Source organism: Microchirus variegatus (assembly GCF_963457635.1).
Source record: "Microchirus variegatus genome assembly, chromosome: 4".
NCBI lineage: Eukaryota > Metazoa > Chordata > Actinopteri > Pleuronectiformes > Soleidae > Microchirus > Microchirus variegatus.
Window position 1 is genome coordinate 21910562 of NC_139805.1, and position 22003 is coordinate 21932564.

General features: G+C 41.0%; 1 protein-coding gene across 1 annotated transcript; it reads left to right on the plus strand.

Moving 5' to 3' along the window:
• The first annotated feature begins 368 nt into the window (after positions 1-368).
• On the plus strand, positions 369-21740 carry arhgap45b (Rho GTPase activating protein 45b). The gene is made up of 24 exons (XM_083888117.1): positions 369-713; positions 4388-4631; positions 5870-6052; positions 9210-9350; positions 10202-10286; positions 11308-11380; positions 11495-11558; positions 12668-12799; positions 13002-13063; positions 13182-13292; positions 14149-14229; positions 14333-14500; positions 14745-14882; positions 14979-15172; positions 15270-15385; positions 15897-15983; positions 16125-16226; positions 16312-16475; positions 17020-17208; positions 17293-17430; positions 18400-18671; positions 18756-18993; positions 20264-20366; positions 20856-21740. The coding sequence occupies exons 1-24, from the start codon at positions 387-389 to the stop codon at positions 21284-21286; spliced, it is 3843 nt and encodes a 1280-aa protein (XP_083744243.1). The 5' UTR covers positions 369-386; the 3' UTR covers positions 21287-21740.
• The last annotated feature ends 263 nt before the right edge of the window (positions 21741-22003 follow it).

Genomic DNA, 22003 nt, shown 5'->3' on the forward strand with positions numbered 1-22003 from the left:
GACGCACGTGTGTCGAGCTTGGAGTTGATTAGCGTGACTTTGATCGCCGTAGCGTTTGTTTGTGTCTGTTTGGGCGCAGTTATTTCTGGTGTGACGTTGTTTTGCGTGTATATATATATATATATTTTGTTGAGCGCGTAAAAACGGAGTGAAACACTCACGAAAACCGACAAAAGTTTGTAAACTAAAGTCGCGTTGTTTTCCCTCCTCTTTAACGGAACTGGATGTGCGCGCAGCAGAGCGGATGCAGACAGCAGCGTATTGACAGTTTGCGGTGTGTGTGTGTGTGTGTGTGTGTGTGTGTGTGTGTGTGTGTGTGTGTGTGTGTGTGTGTGTGTGTGTGTGTGTGTGTGCGCGCGCGCGCGTCAGTGAGCCTGCGCGGCTCGATGTACGACAGCAGCGGCAGTAGCAGCAGCGGCAGCAGCAGCGGCGGCGGCGGCAGGAGTAGGAGGAACACGGACAGACACACTCCGTGGCTACAGGTCGGTCTGAATGGCACCGAGGTCCCGCTGCTGAGCGCCGGCGGCACATCGGCCAAGTGGAGAGTCGGGGGGTGGGTGGGGGGTCTCTACGTGAAACTGCGTGAAGTCAGGATGGACGGGAAAGGCACTTTGAAGATGTTCACGCGGAAGAAACGGGAACTGATCAAGACGCCATCCATCTCGAAGAAGAGCCGAGTAGGAAGCCCCGGGCCGCAGAGCAGCGCACAGTGTGTGAGTGCAAGCGAGCATCGTGTGTGTGTGTGTGTGTGTGTGTGTGTGTGTGTGTGTGTGTGTGTGTGTGTGTGTGTGTGTGTGTGTGTGTGTGTGTGTGTGTGTGTGTGTGTGTGTGTGTGTGTGTGTGTGTGTGTGTGTGTGTGTGTGTGTGTGTGTGTGTGTGTGTGTGTGTGTGTGTGTGTGTGTGTGTGTGTGTGTGTGTGTGTGTGTGTGTGTGTGTGTGTGTGTGTGTGTGTGTGTGTGTGTGTGTGTGTGTGTGTGTGTGTGTGTGTGTGTGTGTGTGTGTGTGTGTGTGTGTGTGTGTGTGTGTGTGTGTGTGTGTGTGTGTGTGTGTGTGTGTGTGTGTGTGTGTGTGTGTGTGTGTGTGTGTGTGTGTGTGTGTGTGTGTGTGTGTGTGTGTGTGTGTGTGTGTGTGTGTGTGTGTGTGTGTGTGTGTGTGTGTGTGTGTGTGTGTGTGTGTGTGTGTGTGTGTGTGTGTGTGTGTGTGTGTGTGTGTGTGTGTGTGTGTGTGTGTGTGTGTGTGTGTGTGTGTGTGTGTGTGTGTGTGTGTGTGTGTGTGTGTGTGTGTGTGTGTGTGTGTGTGTGTGTGTGTGTGTGTGATGACCTTCAGTCGGAGCGGACAGGGCAGCAGAGAGGAAGCTCTGGGCCAGGGGTCTCTGTGTGTGTTTGTGCTTGTTCTTGTGGCCTCTGTAGGACCTGACACATACACCGACTCTTTAAGGACCATTAGTCCAAAACCTGATTCTAATGAGGCAGAACCACTTTTCTGAAGCTTTGGGTAAAAGTTAGAGGTAAGATGTGAATTATGGTTAGGTTAAGGATAAAAAAAAAACAGTCTTAAAGGTTGTGGTTAGACCGTCCAAATGGAATGGAAGTTAAGTTCAATAAGTCCAACAAAAACAGTTCTTTAAAGTAATTTAAGTTTGTGGAAAGTCGAGACATAAACACTTCAAGTTTTCATTAATCATTGTTGAAATAGATGTGATCATGGTGAGAAAGTAAAATAATGTCTTGTGCTGGGCAATAATTCAATAATATATTCTATATATTGTTTTTAAAAAAGTGATTTTGACAAATCTTATAATCGCGACATGTTTCATAATTGGTGCAACTTCTGTTACATACGTTCACAATTATCAAAATCACGATTGGCATTTTGTGCAAACTAAACACATTTTCTCATCTGAATAGTGATATTTTGAACAGTGAATTCCTGCAGCACTACATGATTTCAATTTGATGCTGTTCTATCACACATTTTTTCAAAAGAGACTTTATCAAAAGCTTGCAGCGTCTTTCAGCTTAAATGCACTTGATCCTATTGTGTTTTAGAATATAATATATTCTAAAAATATGTATATCATTCTATATTTTATATTGAATAACTCTCCTCAGTCACAATGTTTCCATTTTAGTAAGGATTACAAATGAGTCTTTAATCATCTGACGTCGATGATGATTATCAATAAGGACTGATTTGAAATGTTTCCGTTGTGATATCTTTTTGTAGCCATATTGCCCAGCCCTGCTTGTCTAAATTAAACCCATATAAATCCAGTTATCCTGATGTCACCGGGTTAAATATTCCGATAATTGTGACTGCGTGTGGGGTTTTCACCCATGAGGCAGAGGCATGTGTGAAAACTCTTGCAAGATCAGTTTCGACCGTTGTCTGGTGCTTGGTTAGAGTGAGGACACAGCCGTAGGGGGAAGGAGCATGCTGAAGCGAGGCGGCAGGAGTAGCTACAACCCTTACTCTACCAGTCAGAGAGTTAAGAAAGCTGGGGTCAAAGGCAACGACAGTCTGGACATACTGCCCAACAAGCACAACATATGGCTCAAGCAGGTATGTGTGAGTGTGACTGACAGTGTTTGGTGCTGGAAAATACTTTCATTCTTTGTGTCACTGAGTCGTAGTCTTCCTTGGCTTTGCTGCTGACGCACCTGTTAGGCCCTAACTCTGAGAGGCATGAACTGTGACGTGAGTCTGTCATATCTGGAAAATTAAATTCACTAACTCGACTAGAAAGACGTTACAATGACATTAGTAAGCAGACGTGAAGGTCATTTCCTCCTCAAGGACGTTCAGTCACAAAGATATAAAATCAACATAGGCTTATTTGTATAGCACCTTTCAACAACAAGGTAAATCAAAGTGCTTTACATAAAACACTAAAAAGCATAGAAAAGAGACGTTTATTAAATAACATTCAGATATAAAATAAAAAAAACAGGCAGGTAAAATGTATATGAAAAACATTAAGAAATAAATACAAATAAAATGAAAGATAAAAATGACATAGTCATTCAGGGTATCCGTGGGGTCTTAAAAAGTCTTAAATCCAATAATTTTAATTTAAGGCCTTAAAATGTCTAAAATTTCATAAAAGGTCTTAAATACAATTGTCAAAGGTCTTAAAAATCTATTAATGTTACCTTTATTTAAACCATGCATAAACTTCAGTCTCTCTTTGAAATGTTTCTATTTTTGAGCATGTGATAACATAACTACAACACGGAACTAAAGTAGGCCACCTGTGCTGCCCGGTGAGAATTTATCGAGCACCACTAGCTAGTGCGCTGAGCGCGCGCCACGTTGTGTTACAGCTTAGCATAGCAGCGAAGAAAACTAAACGAAAACCCACAGCCAAGCCGAACGATTTATGGCTCTAATTTTCCTTCATGTCTTTTGTACGTTTTTGCCAGTATGGATTTGAAATGGGTCTTAAATTGTATTCATTATGGTCTTAAAAATTCTTAAAGTCTTAAATTTGACTTGTTGAAACCTGCAGAGACCCTGTCATTGTCCTTTCCCTTTATATATATTGATAACCACCAGCCACTTTATTTGGACAACCCGTTATGGTAGCTCATCTGTTTCAAGGTGTAATCAGTTGTTCATCCAGTCTTTTTCATACCCTGTTTGTAATGAGTCTTATTTGAGTTGATGTTGCTTTAATGTCGCCTGATTTGAACCATAGCACGTCGTCTTGACTATGTTTACGTTCCTAAAGGCGTTGAGTTTCTGTCATGCGACTGTGCCGTCACGTTACTACCACAAAAAGACACCTGTTTATTTGCCCTTTTGATGAACGGTCTTGAGAAGATGTTTTTTGTAAACCCTCTGGAAGTGGATTCAAATGAGCCATTTCCATATTGAAGTACCCTGTGATTCTCACCACTAATTAATTAAGAAATAATTTGGTCCATAAAACTTTGATCATTTTTTTTTTTCCAACCTGGAAATGATGATGATGTTCTCAAATGTCTTGTTTTGTCCATAAAACACAATGATTACATTTGAATGATTTGGAGCAAAGAAACGAACGAGTAATGATTAATTTAGTAAATATTTCATCCCTAATTATTATAACAACTAGCCTTATTAATGATGCATATTTTCTTTATTGATATGTTTCCAAACTGTAAATATCTGTTTTTGAAACTCTGCTCAGTTTGCCACACCCGATAACAGCTTGGAGCCAGGAAGTGTTATGCAACACAGGATCTTGTGAAAGTCTTTGTGCATGTGTTCACTAACATCAGCAGTGCCACTTATGTTTGAGGCCGCGAGAGCACAGTGAAGTCACACTGTTGTATTTTTTCATTCAGGACTCAGGAATCATGTGATCGTCTTGACCTTTTTACCCCCTTTACCTTTGCTCTCTCAGCTGTCCATCCTCCAGGAGCGTAAAGATGCAGGTGACGTCACCCTATCCTCTTCCCCCTTGTCTACGTCCTCCTGTCCAACACTCACTCCGTCCTCTGCCGGGCTCCACGACCCCTCCATGTCCTCACCCGGTACCCCGAGCATACAGCACCTTAAGCTGCCAGCCATGCAAGGGATGAGCTGCCCATCTCCTGTGTCCACCCTGAAGAGACCAACTGCACTGAGCAGACATGCCAGCGCTGCAGGTGTGGTTCAAACTCATCAGTACCTGTTTGTGTTCATGACATGTCCAACATTTGATCGACCCACAGCTGAAACAAATGAATCTAATTTATATTTTTATCACAACCTTTCTAGATTCATTAAGGTGTAAATTAAATATTATTCTGAATATGCAATTTGAAGTCTCAATAGAGTAAAGCATGGGTGGGCAAATTGTTTGTCTCAGGGGCCACAGTCGCCATAAAATAAATAACAGAGCATCAATAAACAGGGCGGGACACCAGTTAGCTGCTTCATGTAAATCTTCTCCTTTTTATCTCAACACAAGTTCACAAGTCCTATTTGAAGGCACTAAATCATTGAGTCATTATTCTGTTTCATTCAATTACATAATTCTCTGAGAAATTGTTGTGAAATAAATTAAAGGTGCCTTATGTAAGAATGTGGCCAAAAACGGTTACTTCATTCAAATTCAAAATACCACGGTATTTTAGGTTTCGTTTTCTTACGTAACTGGCAACCCGTGGTTGCTCGGCAGCTGAGACTCTACTGACTGCAATGATTGGTGGACGGCGGTAGGTGGCGCCACATGCCAAAACATGATTTCAAAACATAAACATGATTTGCAGTATGCATAATATTTTTTTAATGCAAATATTTTGTCTGTACTGTTGTTGTTGGTGAGTTCAGTTTGTTATATGAACATTATTCCTGAGTCTCTGTGACATATTAAGAGGATTTTATAGCCAGTTGCTTTAGATTTATTACACAATGCACCTTTAAACAAGCAGCAAACTTAACTTTAAAGAAATAGTTATTTGAACATTGGTACAACGCTCATACGTGCCTGTTAAATATGAACCTGCAGTTGTTTAGCTTAGCTAAACTTAGCATAGAAATAGGTAGCAAGGGGAAACGATTAGCCCCAACTTTGTTAAAAAGCTATCACGTCCAACTAGCATGTCAAGCTCATTCAATTACACTGTTTAAATCTTAAATATAACATATCTTTTTATTTTTTTATTAACAATTATACTTCACCTCAAGACACCTGAATTTTGCTACGCTTACTGCGAGCTGACTGCAGCTTCTTAGTTATTCAGCCAAATTTATGCTAAAAAGCCGGTTTGTCCATAAAACTGCAATAACATAAGAAATGCACACAGTAGTCATTTAAAATGCATTTTGACAATTCACTTGTGGCAACATGGTTAAGTCTCTCTCTGTTGATTAATCTTATTTATGCATATTTTCTTCTCAGGATTCCCACTTCAGTCCTGGGTGTTCTCCAAGAGCCAAGGGAAAGGGGCTTTGACCCCAACGACTCCATCTGAGAGTCCAGAGAGCACAGCCATTGAAGTGGAGGACATCCCGGCCCTGCTGAGGGATGTGGCGCGTTTTGCTGAAGCTGTGGAGAAACTGAAGGATGTGGTTCTCACTGAAGGTATGACACCTTTTTTATTTTTATTTTTTTTATTTTTTTTTTAATCCACAAGTACAAAGTGCCACCCATCTCTAATCATTCCGCAGAAACGTTCCCAATGACGTATGAAAGTTCAAATATTTACCTTCTAACCTGTCAAAACGAGTTTGGTTTATGTTTCTTTTATGAGTTGCTGCATGTTTACCAAAGCACAAGTCACAGGAACGTTTCTCATTTCTGTTTGAACTCAGTATTCTGGGAATAAGACGCAGTCACAAAATTTAAGACATGAGTAATGTTTTGTGACCGTATGCCCCGTGTTTATCTTTGCTCTTTGAACAATACAGTCTCGTCTCCAGCTTCCCCTTTTGTCGCACACTCCTCATTTTGAGAAGGGCTGAAATTAGGTTTCTGTCGATTTACACCGATTCTGTACATTGATACTTTTGAGTATGCGTTGATAAGGAAGGTGAAGGGAGTAGGAGAAAGGTGGTTGTTGGAACAAACCTGTAGAACCAAGGCAACAAGTGACTTTGAGCTTACTCTCTCCAAATGAAGGGTTGTGTTTCCGCTGCACCCGCAGACTCTACCGCACTCTTGTCTCCAGCAGGAAGCCAGCTTCTTGTTTACTGAAGCCTCATTGACACTCGACTCTTCTCTTCCTCAGCAATGTGGCAAGGTTTAAAACGGCAAGACACTTTACATAGAGTAACGTCATATGTAATAGTAATAATAATGACCTGTCTATGCTCTATGTCAGCTGGGGTTGGCACCAGCAGCCCTGCGCGTAAAATCCGTTTCCTCGTAAATCCGACAAATGTACGGTCGCTGTTGTCATATTATGTGTAATGGCTGCTTTTGTTATTTCCGGGTGTTAGCCAGGGTAGGAACTCTGTAGGTGTGTTTGCATATCACCCAGGTCAGCTCAAGCGACTGCAACTCCCGTCCAATGGAAGATATTTCAGCAACAGTAGTTCAACTTTTTATCGTTTTGTCTGCGTGTTTTAGTCTGACTTTGAGAAATTAGCCAGCTCTACCAATAACGCGTCTAAAACAATAATATGTTTTTCCTAATGTCATGTACGCTGGACATTGTCCTCGTGAATTGCACAGATGGGTAGGTTGGCTGGCACATTGGTTACAACAGGTGAATGAATTAATTCAGTCAAAAATGATTTTATCAATCATGTTTATGAAAGTACATTTTATTTTTTAAGTCTTTTGGAAACAAATGAGAGGGCAGCTTATCATCTATAGGGCTGGGAATTACGGAATATGAATAATATCTCAATATTTAAAGGTTATGTCCTGATATATGATCTTTATCTCCTGTGAGGAGCATAAACCTCTAAAAAGAGCAGTGACGGTGTGTTGTAGAGATATAGATATATACACACGCACAATTGTGACTTTTTAGGTATCAGGTGTATTTCTTAGGCTTTTCTTGTAGAATTGCATGTGGATCCTGTATCTTTTTAACGCTATTTCATATCCTAATATTCGACTGAATGGCTCAATATCAAATAGCCCGAGCTCCCAGCTACGCAGTCTGAGTTCAAGTCCTTAAAGCATTGTGTAATGAATTGAATTTGTGTGGTTGGGAAACATCCTCTGTGGATACGATGAGATGGACAGAGCTTTGGTTTTGTATCACTCCGTTTGCTCTTATCTGACTCTGGATCTATCATGTTCTCCACCCAGCGTTGGCTCTCTAAACAGGAAGCCATGATGGATAGTCTCTGACACAACGGCCTTGTCCACACTTCCTCCTCTGATAGGTCGGCTACATCATCGTGACCCGACGTCTCCTCCTCTTAATCAGCCGCACAATCAGAGTTTGGATCTTGTCTACTGCTTTGCTGCAATCCAGAGTTCCTTAATCTCAATTTGAGCTCTGCTTGCATTTTAGGTCCCATTTTCATTTATTTAACTTCAAACTATTGTTTAAATCGAGTGTGTATTTATAAGGTGATTTGTTTTCTTTAGCTACTGAGACCAAAACTGTGGTCTAATCTTGAAAAACAGTAGAAAAGAACACATGCTCTGTGGCACAGTGTCCAGATCACTCTGTTCTTATTGTCTGCTGTCAGTGCTCACAGTGCTCAGATGCATCCAGACTGTGGGAGGATAGAGGAACCAGCTGCACTCTGGCCTCATCTGTCAGCTACGTGCCTCCATCACAAAGTTCAGCAGGAGGAGGCAAAATTGTGTAACTTAAAGATGATGAAACTTGTGTGTCTTTGCGGAGGTTGTGAGGACACATTTTGGTTGCTTTCTTATGGTTGGGGTTTGTTTTTTTGGTTATTATTTTGGGCTGAAAGAGTTGTCGTATACTGCCATTGTAGTGATGTGTACTAAGACTTCCCTTCAATATTTACTCTTTAGTTTTAGATTATTTACTGGTTTTGCTTGAGGCTGGTTACAAGCAGTTATTAATCAATAAGAATTATCAAAAGTTTAAGCCGGTTAACGGATCAGGGAACTTGGTTCCCATCGTACAAGTTGTACCTTATTTTAAATACTTCCAGGGGTGTGTGTCGCCAATAGATATTGCAATTTACTGACATTTTCAACTGCAAAGCATATTCCCAAACTTAAACGGCTGCATAATATACAAGCCTATTATACATATAATTTTATGTCATTTTATTCTAAGATGTTCTTCTGTTTATTTCATTGGGAAACATTATTCTATCTCATCATCTTGGTCAAAGCTTTGCTAAAAAAAAGTGGCTTTGAACATGAACATTTTGAATTAACCTTAAAATAACTATACATGATTGTATATATCTTTACTCACTCTGGGTGTTTAACCCGATTCCACTGAATGCCTGTGTTCTATTGCTGGATGATAAGCAAGACAGGAAGTGTAACACCATTACAACAATAAAAGCCCCCATTTTGTAATCGTCGTTTTGTTTCCGATCGTTCTGTTCTGCTAATTTTTAATCGTAATTGAAAGACAATTTTTGATTCACACGTCACCTATCCTAGTGTGGACAACTATTCACACTGACATTTACATTTATTGACATTTAGATTCTCTCATCAACCAAACCCCATTCCATACCGATAAAAAGTTTAACCACAAACGTTAAACATCCCACAAATGCTTCACTGTCGTGTGGCTAACTTCATCCACCACCTCTCCACCCTCTTCACCCTCCCTCCCATCCAGGTAAGGAGAGTCAGCGGCCCGTGGCCCATGAGTGCTTGGGTGAGGTCCTGCGTGTGCTGCGTCAGGTCATCAACACCTACCCTCTGCTAAACACTGTGGAGATCCTCACTGCGGCCGGGAAGCTCATATCAAAAGTCAAAGGTAAATATAAGGAGAGAACATTTAAAAGACCAGTGTATAGACTTTAGTGGCATCTAGTAGTGAAGTTGCATTGTTCCAGTTATTGAAACCAACTGAACTTCATGACTTCATCAGTTGGTGTACAACATCATGATGAACTTTAAATACTGTTTTCAGTATCTGTTGATTGATTCCAGGGGTGTGGATCGCCAGAAGATATTGCAATTTAATGTATACACAATCCTATTATATGTATAATTTAATGTCATTTTATTCTAAAATGTTGTTTATCTCATCGTCATCTTGGTCATAGCTTTGCTTCTACTGCTTTGGTTTTAACTGCTACAGGAGTCCTTTTTATTGAGTTTTTCCCTAAACTTGAGCCAGAGGGAGAGTTTTCTCACTGACAACTCTGACGGGTCACACAGTGACGTTTGCATTAAGACATAGCAGCAGGATGTCCCATAAGAGCGCTGTTTCCGGGACACGGCCTCCGCTGCAGCAGCTGCAGCAGGTTGAGTGACGGTGTGTTTAAAAATGCAAATATTATGGCATGGTTTTTAACGTTGCAGTTAAAACATTGTCCATCTTTAGTTTTTGGGAAGAATTGATTGCACATAAATTACGCAGCAGGTTCACCCTCCCTCGCTCTGTGCAGCTGCTGTGTCCAAGATAACAGTGGTGTTCAGAGATGCAGCCTCTGTTTCTGGGTTGATGTTCTGCAGCAGCACAGTTAAAGCTCATGTTGAGGCTGACGTGTATTTGAAGTAGCATTTATTGCTCAGATAGATCTGTAACTGATGTGCAGGTGTATACAATCGATGTTTATTTTTAACACTACTGAAACTGAATGTGTATTTTTCTTTTTTCAGGTTTCCACTATGAGGCCTGTAATGAGGCAGACAAGAAGGAGTTTGAAAAAGCAATTGAAACAATTGCTGTTGCTTTTAGCAGCAAGTAGGTACCTGGTTTATGTTTTCATATTTGTTATTGTTTAATAATCCCTTGACAATCCGATCCCTGTAGTATTCATTTTTCCAAACACTTGTTATTGGTATAGTTGCATTCCCTTGCCAGCGAAACAGCGATATTTACCTGTACTTTTACAGGCAGGATGTGTGTTAACATGAACGTTGTAGTCTGTTGTTGGGAATGAGAAATGCAATGATGGTGACACATTTGCATGAGGCTGAGCTGAAAACAGGAAGTGGTTTTTCGTCTGCTGTGCGACACAAAACCAAAACTTGAAGTTGTTGTTCACTACCTGGCTGCTAAAAGAACAGATTGCCACTGACAGGAGAGTTGGAGGATAAAGACTCTTCTTTTGATTTGAAATAGTGGAGACGAGTCGAGGGCCAATGAATTTACATCAACTATGAAATCATCAAAGTGCAAAATTGGTGTCTTTACCTGATGAATTTGTCCTTAAAATTATATATTAAATAGAATAATATAAATATATATATATATATATAATAATATAATAAATTGTCTTTGTACTAAATATGTTTACGTTGTCTAAGATGAGTATATTGTGTGGCGTTTCAGGGGTTATCAGTCACAGGAGGAAGTGAGCTGGCACACATGGTTGACATCTGCCTGAGAGTCTGTTTCCTCATTCTGTTTTTCTTCTTTTTCATCCATGAACTAAAAAAAATACAAGAGGTTATTTTGTTTTGCCTGTTTGTTTGTTTTTTTAAGTCGGGTCATCTGAAAGAGAGGTGTCTAAATTATAAAGTGGAAGAACAATGGGTCAAATGTGTTGGGCAGAAATAATGCAGATACAACTTATTTTTATAATTTATGATCCTGCTGTGGTTTCTCCAATGGCTTGCCTTGCCTTCCCTTCCCTTTAAAATCTGCTCTACAGTGCCCCCTGCTGGTCTTTGTTTTAAAACCTACAAGAAGAGTGAGTTCTTATTAAAAGTGTATAAAAGTAGTACTGATGTAACAGTGTCTTTGTGTTTCTGGTTCTCAGTGTCTCAGAACTGCTGATGGGTGAAGTGGACAGCAGCACGTTGCTCTCTCTGCTGCCCACAGAGAAAAGCAGGGTCAGTGAATATTTATCACAGTTTACATTATTTACACTTCCAGTTTTGCATTGGGTGTAGAGAAAATGAATGAATGATGAGGAGTTTTGATCCGAGTTTGTTTTTGTTGTGCAGTCGATGGAGAACTTGTACGCTGCAACGGACGGCGGTCAGTTCAGGAGCGACCTGCAAGACATGGGTAGGAAATTAGTCCTGTCTCACTTTCCTACTTGTGTGCGTGTGTGTGTTTGTTACGTCTGCACATCTGTATTCCCGGTCACTCGTTGGTTAGTTGATGTCTGTGTAATCTGTCGTTCATTTATGTTGGACAGTAAACTGCACGGTGGTGTCTGGTTTTAGCTGGAAGGAGGCTGGACACTTACTGTGGTGTAACCAGACTTTCTCTTCTGGACATTATGCAGAGATTTGATTGGATTATGTCTGCAGGTGCGTCTGCAGACTTTTGCTTTCTCGCATGAAGATATTTAGAGAAAACACCTGATCGGTTAAACAACTAAATGACTAGCTACATGAGCTTAGACTTTATTGCAGAGTATATAAGAAAAAAAAAAGACATTTAGAGTTTTGTCTATGGCTAGTTTATCTACATCACCATAATAAATACTAAATATTAGGAATGATAAAGTCGTACTGTGAGTTACAGCTCAGTTAACTGCTCATTTTGCTGTGTGATAATGTGTGGAGAATTGGAACTTGTCTTTTTCATTCTAAAAAGTTTTCTGTAAGCACGGCATTGTTTCAAGAATTGTCTTTATCCACACAATACAACCCTAAATGCTGTAGTACATATATGTATCGGGTATGTCCATGACACTGTCATGCTGCCCCTGAAGTACACCAAAAATAGACCCCTAAAGCATGCACACTATGTCCAAAGGTTTTTTTAGATAAAGCTTTATTTGAGTAACTATACATTAACAATGTATACAATCACACAAATGGAGACAGAAGCCAGGGGGACTAAGGAAAGTAAATACGTTTTCTTTCCTTTTGGTACCACAATGCAGTATGATGAGAAAGCTGAAGCGATACAGCACTTGTGTATTCTTCTGAACTGGTTCTTGTGTGTAAGAGTGAGGCCTGATAAGTTAAACAGCCTGCAGACGAGTATATTATTATAAAAATACATTTAGAGCTTTGACACGGTTCAAAGAGACTGAAACTGTAATAAACGGTTATCACCAAAATAAAATGCCAGATGTTGGAGATTTTCACTGATCTTCATCTTCACCTCACCACAAATCATTAGCTCAAAATAGTGACTCATGTTTGTGTGTTGACGTGCAGGCCGAGGAGAGGAAGTGGACGTGATCCTCCAGCACAGCGAGGGAGGAGTGGACTCTGCTCTGCTTTATGCCAAAACCATCTCCAAGTACATGAAGGACCTGATCAGCTACGTGGAAAAGAGAATTTCACTCGGTAAGTGTCTGAGCCAAATGAGTTCATTGATCAATGTGTTTAAGAAATTACAATTATTTCAAAAGAATAGTTTGAAATAAATAAGTTTGACCCTTTGCAACTTGATGTTTGTTTGCATTAATATATCAGTATCAGAATATAAATGTACTGTTGAACACTTGCAAACACACATTACATTATTTGTGTTCTTCTCTTTTATCAGAGACTGAATTCTCCAAGGGCCTCCAGAGATTATACCAGTCCTGCAAACACAGCATAACGCATGTAAACCCCCCTTTTTTGACCTTCTCTCACCATTTTTCTGTGATAAACTGTTTAACACCAACAATACTTTAAATCCGAGTATCAAATCCTTACTTTTGGTGTTGTTTACTTCCTCCAGCCCCACATGCCTTTGTTCTCCATCTACTCTCTGGCTCTGGAGCAGGACCAGGAGCAGAGTGTGGGGTTGCAGCAGGCCAGCACCACCCTGCACAGCCAGACCTTCATCCAGGTGACGGAACTATTCACTTCATCTGTTTAAAAATGCTGTGCTATGTTATTATGCTTGGTGTTATTCAACAAGAATGCCATAATCGGTTTAGTGTAAAGCAAGTGATCTGAAAGACAGTTTTCTGTATCGCCCTCTCTGAAGAGCAATTTATGTTGGTACAGTACGACTTGGTAGGAGTAGTGTGGGCTGTGCCTGATGGCCAGTGAGATGCATAGTGTGATGTTGTACCTTTGCTGCGACCTCAAACGTGAGACAACAGACAATAATGGAGGATTTGTGGCTGTTTGTCTTAACAAGAAGAAACACCACTCACAGAGAAGTCATCTTTTTTCTGGATGATCCTGACCTTACTGTTATTTTGGCACTATTCTTAATGTAAACACACAAAAAAATACCAAACCGTTCCACTCGATAGAAACACGGGCTTCCGCAGTCCACTCACCACATGTACACATTCATACTCAATGACTTTTGAGTCTCGGAGGAGACGGTATGGTATATGGGAAGAATATATCTACTATGAACCTGGGGGGGTCAGGATAGCACAGTTGGAGGGTCTGGCGCCTTGTGGGCAAAGGGCCCCTGCAGTAACAATACAGGCAGAAAACATCTTGAAACTCTAAAAATATGGGTCTATGCTCATTAGGTGGGAGGTGCTCAGGACATAGAGCCATGATCCATAAATATTAGTATTTAATGACCTGAGGACTCGGCAGTTAACTATTTTTCTAGGCATTCTGCCAACTGCAGCTTTAAATCACCCTGCAAGTCACTCATAACCTCCTGCTGCTTTTAATACCAGAGTGTCATGCTCCTGTGCACACTGTGTTGATCTGTTTTTGTTGTTTCTGTGCAGCCTCTGATGCAGCGAAAACAGGACCACGAAAAGAGACGGAAGGAGATCAAAGAGCACTGGATTCGAGCAAAGAGAAAACTGGTACAGGCTCATTTTCATTTACGTGTACAAACATGTAGCCATTTATCTCCCAAGTAAAGATAAGAAAAGGGAAAAGCACCAAAAAAATTGTGTTTCTATTTAGATGGAGTGTGAGGCGAACCTGCGTAAGGCCAAGCATGCTTACATGGCTCGCTGCGAGGACTACGACAAGGCCAAAATGGCGGCCTGTCGAGCTGAGGAGGAGGGAGGAGGATCTACTGCGAAATCTCTGGAGAAGAAGAAACGAGTGGAGGAAGAAGCTCGCAATAAGGTCTTTATCTGCATCTTCTGTTTTTTCTGCATGTGGAGGTTTAGAGCAGTTGTTCACAAACCTTTAGAAATTAAATAATTTAATATAAATACAAGGACATGCACCTGGGGAACAATGGTACTTTACTCAGGACTGCATGCAAAAATCATTAGATGTTCTCTCTGGAACTTTCTCTGTTCTGATATTAAAAAAAGAAAAGGATAAAGAGATTTTTTTATTTTAATGGTACAATATGCTCGTGCAGGCAGATGAAGCTGAGGCAACTTACCGGACATGCATCGCAGACGCCACCACTCAGCAGCTGGAGCTGGAGCACACAAAGGTCACTGTGCTACGGCAGCTGCAGGACGTCATCAAACAGAGCGACCAGACTCTTCGCTCGGTCAGAGGAATCACAAAAACACACTCTCGCAAGCTGCCGATTCCTCGTTGCTGCAGCTTAATGTCGATTGCTGAACTTCTCCTCCTCCTCCTCCAGGCGACCATCTCTTACTACCAGCTCATGCACATGCAAACGGTAGCTTTGCCCGTCCACTACCAGACTCTGTGTGAGAGCAGTAAGCTGTATGACCCGGGACAACAGTACGCCGCCCACGTCAGAGACCTGCAGTTACCGGAGCAGCCGACTGTTCACTACACATTTGAGGCCTACTCCCCCTCCAGCTCATCGCAGTGAGAACCTCAAAGTTTTAAATCAATACCTTTTCAGGACAAAGTTTGACGTTTTAACTTTTGTTAATTTGATTTGATAATCTTCTCATTGGTGCAGTCACGGCCACAGGCCGAGGAACGACAGTTTCAACACAGAGCAGAGCCCCGCGGACAGTCCGGCCACTGGCTCGGATACAACAGCTGCTGACAGAGAGGCAGAGGTTCAACGCAAGAGTAAGTGATGTCGCCTGCTGCTGTGGTGTATATCTGTCTATTAATATCAAATTATTTGTCTGAACTGCATCCAGGATACTTACTTGGAGCTGCAGCAAGGCAACAGCAGCAGTTGTAACATGGAACATGCAGGCTCATAGTCAGACAGCTGTTCAGGGAGTGCTTTTGAACACATTCGTGAAGCCAAAAATCTTGATTTGTTTATATTAAATAGTTACAAACTACTACTTGAGAATCGACCTATAGTTAAAAGTAATACAATGTTAAATTGCATATATAAACTATGGCTCGGTTCAAAAATGTTAGTGTGATAATTTTGAAAGATCATAATATCGATTCATAAAATCCACAGATCGACATTTAATATAAACCATTACCAATTCCTGAATTGAATGGGATGTTGGTGTGTGTGTGTGTGTGTGTGTGTGAAAGAAAAGCTGTTTTCCTACATGGTCCCAGACTGATAAACTAATAAGAATAAAATAAAACGACTGACTTTGGCTGTCCACAGGGCAAGGTCACAAGTCTTGGGGTTCAACAGTGAGTGATGACAGTGTCGGAGGAGACGGAGGCCTCGAGTCTCCTACCATCAGCACAAGTAAGGACACCTCAGATTCACAGTAACATTCACTACACTCTCAGATTCTCCTCATCAGGCACAAAGATAAGAACTTTCCTCTGCTGAAGTCTTCCCTGCATATCTCGGACAATTGTTTTTAAAGATGGTGTTGATTTGTAGGTGACATCAGTAAAATTGCTCGAACATCATCCACTGGAACGATGTCGTCTAATGAAGATGCAGATGAGAAAGACGGGAACGTGACTTCATTTGAAAGTCCAAGTAAGATCTTTTGTTTTATAGATGATCTTACATTTCCTTGGCTTTGTTAGAGCCTCTCTGATGGTTTTGTTTCTTTCCTCTCCAGATATCAACGGCATGGATCCTGACGTGGTTGTGTCCACCCGACCTTTCCGTAACATCGGACTGTCCAAAGCGGCTCAGACTCACCGACTGAGGAAACTGCGGACTCCGTCAAAGTGCCGCGAGTGTGACAGCTACGTTTACTTCCAGGGGGCAGAGTGTGAGGAGGTGAGTTCCTCATCCTGACATTTGAGTCGAGGGAAGCACTTATGTGATGTGATTGTACTTTACATGCATACTACCTTTGTTTATACTCATGGAATCATTGTGGGTTTACCCTCATTTGCAATGTGAAACCAGAGAAAGACAAAAATAAATAATTGCATTGAATAGAATGCAGTGAGAGGCTAAAGGTAGTGCAAATGGATGAATGTTGGTGTAGAATTGGTAAAAAACTGACGCTTTTAAGATGCTGAGAAGTGGTGGTCTGATTGCAGAAGGAAGGAATGACCTCCTGTATCACGCAGGAGCAGAAATATGATGGATTTCTCATAAATATGACTTTAAAACCTTTTTTATAAAGCTTTAAATAAATAATTTACACAGGTTAGAAGGCTTAAGATCAAATTTCTAAAATGTCGGAGTAGGGACATGCTGTATTTTGTTCGTTGAGTGAGCTGCACTTTGCACAAAAAACGTTTTGCTGTGGCAGAGCTCCTTGAAGTATTCAATTGATGTTTTCAATGGTTCTTCAAATCCTCTCTGTCCTCAGTGTTTCCTGGCGTGTCACAAACGCTGTCTGGAGACTCTGGCCATCCAGTGCGGCCATAAAAAGCTGCAGGGTCGTCTGCAGCTGTTCGGCAGGGAGTTCTCTCAGGTCGCCAGCTGCGCCAGTGACGGAATCCCCTTCATCATCACCAAGTGCATTTCTGAGATTGAGAGACGGGCGCTCAAGATGAAGGTGAGTACGTCTAAGTTTGGTCACAGTCTGACACCGAGGAAGAGTCAGTACTGTCCAGTAATAACCACTGCTTCCTGCCTACAGGGAATCTACAGGGTGAACGGGGTGAAGACTCGTGTGGAGAAACTGTGTCAGGCCTTTGAGAACGGAAAAGAGCTGGTAGAGCTGTCCCAGTGTTCACCGCACGATATCAGCAACGTTCTCAAGCTTTACCTCAGACAGGTACACGTGCAGCTAAAATACTTTCATATGCAGCTGTATTCTCTATCACATGGAGGAGCTTGTCGTTTTGAGTTTACTGGACAGGATGATTCCACAATAAGCTTTTATAAGTATTATTATATTAGGTAATCAAGTAAAATTCTAACTAATTGAATTTGTAAATCATTTTGACTATTTAAGTTGACAAGAGATTGATTGTACTCTAATCATGTCTGGATTTGTTTATTTGAATCTGCAATAAGTCGCGCTCGGCACCATAAAATATAAATTTTGAAATAGTATATACTAACCATACACTTTATATACACACCTGATTGTGAATAATATGCACTGCATGTTCACAGTCCACTTTATCAGTTACACAGGAGCAAATAAAGTGATGTGTTCTGCTGCTGTAGCTCATCTGCTTCAAGTTTTGAGGTGTTGTAACGTACGATTTATTCAAGTAACTTTATCATTTGAAACCAGTCCAGTCATTCTCCAGGCATTCTTTTACCCTGAGAAATGTCACTCACTGGATATTTATTGTTTGATTGAACCACTGTTAAGATCAGTAGTTTCTGAAATTCTTGCACTAAAAACCATGCTACATTCACTTAAATCACCTTTCTTCACGAGGAAACAGTAAATTATACTTAACACAGAGGTAAGGCAGAGGACAGATGTTTTTCAAACATTTTAAAGCAAGTTCAAGAAAATGATCCATGAAATGAAACAAAACTGAAGAAAAAACATAATTAATACAGAATAAATAAAGCAAAAGTGCATATGTGCAGTTGCGCGAAACCAGTTACAGACGTGTCTAAAGTGATGGTGAAAAGCATATTGATTATAAAACACGTATTTCCATTAATAAGCAGGTCAATGAGTCTTTAATTAATGTTGTTAAATGTAAAGAACGTGTTTCGTTGTCTCCTTTTTGTTCTTCGTGCTCAGTTCAACTGTGTTTCCTTTATCTTTGTCCACCAGCTTCCGGAGCCCATCATGCTGTTCCGCCTGTACAACAGTCTGATGGGTTTGGCCAAAGAGAGTCTGCACAGTGAAGAAGAAACACCCGAGGGGGAGGAGGCGGAGTCGAGCAGTGTGAACCCAGCAGCGGGCAGAGGGCCTGAGCTGGTCGACCTGGGTCCAGACACCGATCCAGAGATTCTGGTGCTTGTGGACAAGCTGAAGGAGCTTCTAAAGGAGCTGCCCAAGACCAACTTCTCTTCACTGCGATACATCATTCGTCACCTGCAAAGGTCCGTTACTATGCAGCAAAACAGCCCAGTACTGTTAAAGTCAATGAAGTGCAGAAATCATTTGTCTATTCTGTCTTCTCCCAGAATCTCAGAGCTGGAGGAAGATAACAAGATGAGTCCCAGTAACTTGGGGATTGTGTTTGGACCCTCGCTGATGCGTCCACGTCCAACTGGGGCCACGATATCTCTGTCATCTCTGGTTGATTACCCGCACCAGGCCCGCATCGTGGAGGCCCTCATTGTCTTCTATTCATCCATCTTCCAGTCCAAAACCTCTCAGTCACACAAAATCTGTCGCTCTGCTTCTATCACCGCTCAGCAGGTATGTCTCAAAGGTCCAGTCTGTGAGATTTAATGAGCTTAGATGTGAGACTGCAGAGGGCCATAAACGTAGGACTCGACCTTCCTTTATCCAAGTGTTTGAAGGAAAAAGGAAGTCAACTTCATTTCTATAATACATTTAAATCAACCAGGTTTGACCAGAGTTCTTTGCGGGGTAAAAGGTACAACAACCAGAAAGATGAAAGACCAGAAAATATATAAACATTGTTTCATAATGTCTTCTATTTTGTCCTTCTATTGGTTTGCAAACATGTTGGCACAAGTTGTAGCCTTCCTAAAGTCCTTTGAGAAAAAAACAGGCTTATTCGAAGTCTACAAAAACCAAGTAAAGTTTTATTTTAATGCAAATATTCACATTTATGGGTAGTATATTCAGTATCTGCCAATAAACCCTCCTAACGGTTTCACTGGACATTTTTAATAAAACCTACTCGGACAGTACTTCTCATTTTAAAATGCAATTACCAACTTCATGAACTAAAATTCAGCTCTGAGCTTTATTCAATGTATGTTTATAACCACATACAAATAATAAATGTACTATGTATTTGAAACACAAATGTTCACCAGGACTGACGGTCAGCGTTCACTCACTGTGACCTCTTTGGACATGATCAAGAATTCACGTATCAAATGTTAAAACAAATATGACCAAGTGTCCTATGGGATTAAATAAACTGATATGTCGTCAATAAAAGGTTAAACATTAACAGGTAATTGGGTTAATCTCAGTACAGGAGATGATATGGTAACGCCCTTTGTACTGATTTTCAATATGCTTTAAAAAATCATTGTGGTATTGTCGTTATTATCTTTACATAAGTACCTGTAACCACAATTTTTTTTTTTAAAGAGGGATGTTTCTTGTTCATGGACGTTTTTTTTATTATTCAGTTGAGGCTTCGGAGGAACTTGATCAAGCTCAGTCGCGGTTATTTTACAAACGTAACTTTATGATGGGGAAGAGGAAACCTTGAAATGAGTCAGTCATTTATGAGCGTGAACATAATCTGGTATAAAGGTAAATGGCAAATAAAAAGGTTGACGTGCATTTCACACCCCGAGTTATGGCCCATAGAAACGATTCATTTTCAACCCTGTGTACTGATGATCAGTAATATCCTGTCTCTTTTAAACATATATATATAAAATAAATGTGTCTTTAGTGTTTGATACTTAAAAACAAAAACCACACACTGTGCGTTATCTCATTGATGTCACTCAATCTTTCCTCCTGGTGCTGGTTTCAGGGTCCTAATGCAGAGGAGAAGACGAGGAGTCCTGCTGATGGAGAGGAAGATGGAGGAGAGCAGCAGAGCAAACTGGACTCTGACAAGATGGAGGAGGGATGTGGTAAGTTTCCATAGAGACCAAGTAAACATAATAATACTGCAGATAACAGAGCTCCTGCTGAGTTACAGATGTTTACAAGTGTTTACAAGGCAGATGATGAAATCTCTCAAATGTTTTAAATCGTAATCATCCCCATTACAGAAATACAGACACTGCACATTTATATATAGTTTTCATCCATGCCATGTTTTTTATTTACTGTTAGCCCAGTGATTGTCACTTTTGTCTATTGTTTAACATATATATGCTGCATCCTTTACCTGAAAACAGGCTCTGCCAAACAATACTATCAGATCAGAAGAAGCGTTTGTTCATATACACCAGCAGTGCAGGGCGGGGCCAGGACGTGTTTATTAGTAGAATTATCTTATATCGTCTTGTATCCACACTGTGTTTTCAGTCTCTTAACCCGTTTGCAGTTGCCTTGTTTTACCAGCACAATGTTGCTATTGTCACATTGTGACCTGTGGCAACTTAATCTCCATTTAGAAAGTTCTTTGGGCTCCAGTGAGCAGCTCTCTGAATCTGAGTTGGATGACAGCGGTCAGAGAAGTACACACTCTGGTGGCCTGATGAAGCAGGAGAGCGAGGTCAGTGTGGACGATGACCAGCTGAGCTACAGGGACAGTCTGGATCTGTCCAACCAGTCTGCACCTCCCACCGACCCAGACCAAGATCAGGACCAAGACGACCCAGAAGATAAAGAGCCGCCTGCTGTGCCGGACAGCGGACCTCCGGAAGATGACGCAGGGCCAGAGCAGAATCTGAGCTCCTCCCTAGCCGAGCTCAACGTGAACCAGTCCAACAACAACTACCCATATTCACCCGTGTTGGGCCTGTCTGGGCTTCCACTGGCACGTCTGTGTGGAAAGAAATTAGCTCTGACCAGGAACCGGGGCAGCGAGCCGGAGTTTGTCTGATCTTCTCAAAACATCACTGTCAAATATGTGAGATTTTATTTGCATGACAAGAATCTAGTTTTATTTGGTGAATAATGATACGTGAAACTGTGTGGACTATTTTATAGTGTGCATGAAAATTCAGATTTTATATGATTTTGCAGCTGTGCGTTTTGATCTATCCTGGCAGTGAAACCTCTGCTCGCTTTTTGCTGCTCAAAGCATTTCTTCCTGTCATTTACAACAGATTTTACTCATTATATAAAAGTGGTCTATTTTTTACTCGTTTGTCGTACAATCCAGAGGAAGATGTGTGTAGCAGTCTGGATGTGTGCAATGCAATATTAAGTAGTTTCTCTTTCAAGTGCTGCGGATTTAATATCAGCACTAAAATTTTAATAAGTTTTGACGTTTCTTATAAATGTTGCCTGTATTGCCTTTTTATGGGTGTTTGGTCTATTTTAAATAAAAGTCTTATTTTAAATGTATCCTTGTTTTTTCAGTTGATGATCTTGTTTTGAAACTATTATTCTTTTACAAGTCCGAGTACATGAAAATGGTCATTACCACAAAACAAGTGATAGTGTGACTTCCTGGTAGTGGGGCTGGCACCAGGGAAACTGTTCTCGACAGTGAGTGAAAGCGCTGACGGATAACGAAGCAGAAGCAGCATCGCACAGCACGAGCTACAGCATGCCTTTCAAAAGAAAGAAAAAGGTAGGCATCTCAAAATCACTA